At 43.5% G+C, this 6,452-nt stretch overlaps 1 protein-coding gene across 1 annotated transcript in view; it reads right to left on the bottom strand.

Moving 5' to 3' along the window:
- The window catches only part of Degs1 (delta 4-desaturase, sphingolipid 1), a 4,397-nt gene extending 2,478 nt beyond the window's left edge, over positions 1-1,919 (bottom strand). Inside the window, exon 1 of the mRNA XM_012513755.2 lies at positions 1,144-1,919. Coding sequence (XP_012369209.2) covers positions 1,144-1,911 — 768 coding nt within the window. The 5' untranslated portion in view covers positions 1,912-1,919. The remainder of the gene's footprint in view (positions 1-1,143) is intronic.
- Between the last annotated feature and the right edge of the window lie 4,533 nt (positions 1,920-6,452).

The raw sequence follows: 6,452 nt of genomic DNA, 5'->3' as shown, positions 1-6,452 counted from the left end.
GATGGGGGATTGAACTGTGGTCCCTGTGCTTTGCTAAGCTTGTTCTAAGTAGGTGCTTTAGACAACTGAGCCATCTCACCAGCCCCTGCAGTTGCTTTAAATTACACCTTAAAAAAAAAAAAATAAAAGAAGGAAAAAGGGCAGGCAAGATAGCTCAATGAGGGCTGGGGTGATGGCTCAGTGGAATAAGTGCTTCCCTGGCAAGCACAAGGGTCTGAGTTCAATCCCCGGATCCGCAAAACTCAGCACCTGCTTAGGCAAGCTCAGGGTTCGATTCCCTAGCACCACTTGCTGCACCGGCCCTGCCCCTGGGTGTGCTGAGCTGGCCAGTAAGACCTGCTGTGATGGTGCATGCCTGTAATCCCACCACTGGGGAGGCTGAAGACAGGAAGATCACTACAAATCCAAACTATGTAGTGAGACCCTGTACTAAACACATTAAATAAAAATAAAAAATAAAAATAAAGAAAACCTACTATAAAGTTTCATATACAAGGGCTAGCAAAATAGCTCAGTGGATTAAAGTGCCTGCAAGCAGGTGCAGGGGCCCGATCCCCGGGCCTGCCCTGCTGGCCCTGCCCTCAGGGCAAGCTGAGATAGCAATTGAAGATTTTTTTTCTTAGCTTTTATGAGCTAGGGACTATGTAGCCCAAGCTCACCTTCAACTCAACACATAGTCAAGGCTGGTATCTGGACTTTATCACAAAACCTTATGACATTTAGCAAACTGGGCCAGAGAGACAGCTCAGTAGAATAAGCACTTGCCTGGCAAGCACAAGGTCTTGAGTTCAATCCCCAGTACCAAAAAAAAAAAAAAAAGAAAAGAAAAGAAAAAAATTTAGCAAACTTCTAACTATAATAATGATGACGGTTCCAAGAACTGGCATATACTTCACAGAGGAATTTAGTTTTGTATTTCTGAGTTATCTCACCAGATATCAGATTTTACTTATGTCCCAACACAACCCTATACTAGCCCCAAAGCTTAAGGATCCAAGAGAACAAACCCTACTTAAAATTAGGATGCTATACTTTTTTGGATGTACAGCTTAAGATTCATAAAATATACGAGACTCCTTTTAAATGACCAAATCAATTTATATGACCACAGGAAACTAAAATACACATCAAACCCTTACTCACCAGTGGAAGGTTCTTTCCAGGAACATTGGGGAAGTCGTGATGTTCATTGTGATAACCCACATTGAAGGTCAGCAAATTCAGAGGTCCATAATATGAGTAAGTTTCGTGTCCCTTTAGGAACATGTAATGCTCAGCTATAAAATGTCCAGAAATCGGGTGTAAGCCCAGACCAAGAAGGGTTGCTGCCAACATGTATATTAAAGATTTAATTCCTAATGTGTTGTAAACAAGAATGTCAAAAGTGATCTGGACTGTGGTATTGATAATTTCAAGATAGGAAATTGGTTTGGGATTGATAAACAGAGGTCGAAAAGCATAAAAGAGAGGCTGAAGAATAACCCACATAAACTTTCTGAAAGTGGTACAGAAGAACCAGCCCTCAAAATCAGTAGGAATATCCACATCGATGCCATCAGCGCCAAGGTATCTGTGATGGTCCATGTGATACCTCTTAAAGGAAACTGAATATGGAACCCCAATGGGAAGATTAGCGACCATTCCAAACAAGCGATTCCACAGAGTCTTGTGGTGGCCAAAGGTGAAGTTGTGGGCAATCTCATGGATAGCGAGAGTCATTGAGTGGTTAATGCAGCTGCCAAAGACATAGGCCCAAAACATGACCCATTTCCAGTCTAAGTCTCTCACTAAGTAAAAGGCAACCAGCTGGATGAAAAGCATCATCAGGATAATCCATATCAAGCTGTGATCAGGTTTCATCAAGGATTTTATCTCTGGATACTTTGCTGTAAGAAAAACAAAATCATGCATAGAAAACAGCACATAATAATTCAGCAAAAAAAAAAATAATAATAATAATTCAGCAACTATAAATAAATCAACACATTAGGTTTTTCTTCTCCAAATCGTTAACTTTCTACTAAAAACTTTGTCAAATATCTATCGACTATAGTGAAGAAAAATTCTGCAGTAAAGTTATATTATGATAATAACAATTCGAGAATTTATGCCAAAAGTAGCCTTAACTCTAGAATGCCCACATATTTTGTATTAAAGTATACCATATGTTATGTTTAAACAGAACCTTTAAGGGCCAGCCACGTAGCTCAGTGGACTAAAGCAGCTGCTCAGGCAGATGCAGGGCCTGGGTTCCGCTCCCTCCGTGTGGCGTGCCATGCTGGTGATGGCCCTGCCGCCGGGACATGCTGAGGCTGGGAGTGGCGGGCGCCTGTGATCCCAGCGCTCGAGAAGCTGAAAACAGGAGGATCACCACAAGCCCGATCTGTTCAGCGAGACCCTGGAGACCCTGTACTAAATACATTAAAAAATCAACCCCCCCAAACAGAACTTTAACTCAAACATCTTTAACTTACATAAAATATAATTAAATCCACACATCTGATAAAAAAGATGGTGCACAAGTTTTCCTAGGTAGCCCAAAATCATCAAATGCACTCTCATGGATTTTTCCAACCAGTTCACGCCATGTCACTCTGGACTGAATTCTGGTGAGGCTGTACTTGCACGCAAAGGTCAGCGGTACAATGGCGCCAATGTAAAGAAGTACAGAGTGATCAACAGCGCAGAACTGTGCTGTATCAACAACGTGCACAAGGACAGATGCCCTATGCCAGGGATGGTGGTGCATGTCTGATTGCTGTCAGTTCGAGACCAGCCTGGGCTACAAAGTAAGCTCAAGGCAGCCTGAACTGTGGGCGAGACCCTATCTCGAAAAAGATTTAAAAAGAAAAAAAAAAAAGATGCCACTGTTATATCAGAATCAAATGAAATGAATCACTGTCCTACCTATAAAACTAAAAAGAAAAAGCTGGATATAGGAGTTTAAGACTGTAATCCCAGAACTCGGGAGTCTGAAGTAGGACTGTCTGGAGTTCAAGGCTAGCCTCAACTACAAAATGAGACCCTACCCAAAAAGGGAGGGAGGGAGGGCACAAAAGAAAACACTGAGATAAATCCAGAGAATAGGAAATTATATTTGCAAATCATCTATCTCATGAGGGAACAATAACCACAATACATAAAACATAAATCTTAAAATTCTTACAATACTCCAATTACGCAATGGGCAAGGGGTCTGAATATGTATTTCATCAAAAACAGACATGTACATGGCCAGTAAGTACACCAAAGATACATATATCTTTTTTCTTTTCCTGCTCAAACTCCGGACCTTCCACTTGCTAGGCAGGCGCTTAAGGTGTTGAGCTATCTTCCCAGCCCCATAAATCTTTACTAACTTACAGAAATAAAAAGCATAGGTCCAACTTTATACTCACTACAGTGACTACAATAAAAACAGGCAATACCAAAAATGCAGCAACTGAAATCCTCGCACACAGCTGGTGGGAATGCAATGTGGTGGCAAGCTTTTCAAAGTCTGGCAATTCCTCAAAATGTTACACACCAAGCTACCAGTGACCCAGCAATTCTACTCCTACCATCCACAAGAAACAAAAATACATATCCATATAATACCTTGCAAATAAATATTTATAGTAGCATTATTCAAAGTAGATAAAATTAGGTGGCAATAATCATTTCACGACTCTGAACATACTAAAACACGCAACTAAACACTTTAAGTGGGTGTATTTCATAATGGTTAGTAAGGCTGTTTAAAGACTACTTTCCTAAGAGCCGGCTAAATAGCACATTAAAGCCACCTACAAGCAGGTGCAGGGGGTTTGATCCCTAGGCCTGCCATGCTGGCCCTGACCCAGGGGCCCACTGAGATGACTCAATGAGACTAGGGGGCCGGGGAGATAGCTCAGTAGAATAAACGTCTGCATGGCAAGCTCAGGGTCCTGAGTTCAATCCCTGGTACTGAAAAAAAAAAAAAAAAAAAAATTGAGACTGGGTGTGGTGGTGCACACCTGTAACCCCAGCTCTTGGGAGGCTGTGAACAGGTGGATCACTACAAGTCTGATCTAGTAGTGAGACCCTGAACACCTAGCAGACCCTTCCCTAAGAAGTACAACAACAAAAAACTACTTTCTTTATACAAGAGTAAGGAAATAAATTCTTCATATTTATTCCTACTTGATTCACTAATAATAGACTTGTCCTTAGTCCTCCCAGTCACATTTTTTTTTTCTCTGATGAAACTGGGATTTGAGCCCAAAGTATCTAACATGATTGGCAATTCCCCTCCAAGAGCTACCTCCAGAGTCCAGTGTCTTTTACATGGGATTTTGGGGAGATGGGGAACAGATACTGGAGGCTGAGCCCAGGGCCTTCACACTGAGCTACATTCCCTGATCCCTTTCTAAAAAAATTTTTTTGAGATTGGGTCTGGCCAAGTTGCCTATGCTGGGCTTGAACTCATCCTCTTGCTTTTTGCTTCAGTCTCTCAAAGGGATGAGATTACAGTATGTGCCACCATTGGCTCCTTTTAAATAGAGTATGAGCATGAACTTTTTTTTTTTTTTTAATTTGGTGCAGGGTCTTACTATGCAACTCAGACTTGTAGTGATCCTTCTGGGGTTTTTTTTTTGTTTTTTGTTTTTGGCTGGCTCAGGCTGCCTTAAGGGCAGGGCTGGTAAGGCATGGGAAGCCAGGGATCAAACTACACTACCCTGAGCCTGACTGGGTTTGCCCCAGCAGGCGCTTTAACAACTGAGCTAACCAGCAAGCCCCGATCCTCCTGTTTTCAGCCTCCCCAGCGCTGGGCTTACAGGTGTGTGCCACCAGCCTGGTCTCCATGGCCCGCTCAGTGTGCCTCCGCGGGGATGGAGCCCTGGTCTCTGCACTTGGTGAACCAGGCACTTGTTCTGCTGAGCTATCTCGCCGGCCCTTGAACATGAGCTCGAGGAATAAACTCATTTTCTTCTTTTTATGAGTTGGGAACTGAAGCCAGTATCACTGAGCACCTACCTCCCCAGGCCCCAAATGTAAACTACTGTACACAGTTGTCTGCTAAACAAAAGATTTTATCTTTTTTCTAAAAAAAAAAATACTGGGGCTGGTGAGATGGCTCAGTGGTCTAAAGCACCTACTTAGAACAAGCTAAGTCAAGCAAAGCACAGGGACCGCGGTTCAATCCTCCAGCACCACATGCCAGCCAGCCCTGCCCCCTGGTGGGCTGAGCTGGCCACACACACACACACACACACACACACAAATAAATAAATAAATAAAAATTTAAAAAAATAATACTGACAGAAATAGTTATCTGTTATCATGTAAACATAATTTAACCTCCAGATTATTTTTGCTAAGGTTATTTCACCTTCAACCCCTGAAACACCGAACACTACTGTATACATCCCTACTTGGAAATGTATTTTCTTTAAGAAATAATTTCCCAAGTGATATGGGTCAGTGATAAGTTTGTGAGTAAAAGACTTACATTAAGCATCAGTTAATACCTTCCTGGTTCATTTTTTTTTTTTTTTTTCACCATGTCCCCTCCTCTTTCCCCCAGTGTTTGGGATTTTATTTCACAAAGTTGATACCAGATTATTCTAAAGCAATATGTAAGTAAGGTACAGACAAGATATAGCCTCCGTCAGGTATGTGCAAGTGAATTTGCAGAACACGATTCTTTCAACTGAGGAGACAGGGAGGGGTGAAGGAGGGAGAACGGAGGCAGTGCTCCACCCACAGAGCCGCGCGCAGGCACCGCCAGCCGCAGGGGCCCATGCCAGACTCTGGGGGCTAAGCTGGGAGGACTCAAAGTTCAAGCCCAGCCACTGAGCGAGGTCGTTTCTCCAAACAAAAAATAAAAAGGGTTGGGGTATGTAGTTCAGTGGTAGAATGAATATTCCTAGGTTCAATCCCAAGTATAAATAATAATAACAATAATAACAATAATGTATTTCAGAGGCCAGGGTGTGGAGCTCAGTGGTAGAGGGCTTAACTAACTGCACAGGCTTGAGTTCCATCCCCAGGAAAACAACCCATTTCAATGAACTGTTAACTCTTGTTTGTGAAAATATGAAACTTGTAAATATTTCTGCAAAAACCAGACTTCCGTTTTTCTTTCACTGAGCAAATAAACGTAGAGAAAAAAAGCTGGGAAACGGTGTGTGGGCCGGAACTTTTCATACCCGATGTTTCCACCGTTGGTAACCCTGTTAGAACGCTGCACAAAGTAAACTAAAGGCACCCTGCGAGAGGCTCCCGCAGCAGGTCCCAAGCTCAAGCCCAGTCTGGACAGCTTGGCGGAGCCCGTCCTAAAACGCACGAACACGAAAAGCGGGCTCGCAGGCGTGGGCGGCAATCGACCTCCGCAGGTCGGCGGCGCGCGCCTCAGGCTTTAAGCCGCCGCCCGGCGGAGATGCCGGCGACCGCGCCGCCCGCGCCCAGCGCCCGGGCCAGCCTGCGGCCTC

Source organism: Octodon degus, unplaced genomic scaffold (assembly GCF_000260255.1).
Source record: "Octodon degus isolate 3935 unplaced genomic scaffold, OctDeg1.0 scaffold00017, whole genome shotgun sequence".
In the NCBI taxonomy this organism is placed as follows: domain Eukaryota; kingdom Metazoa; phylum Chordata; class Mammalia; order Rodentia; family Octodontidae; genus Octodon; species Octodon degus.
The sequence above is the reverse complement of the archived record's forward strand: the minus strand, read 5'-3'. Positions and strand labels throughout refer to the sequence as shown.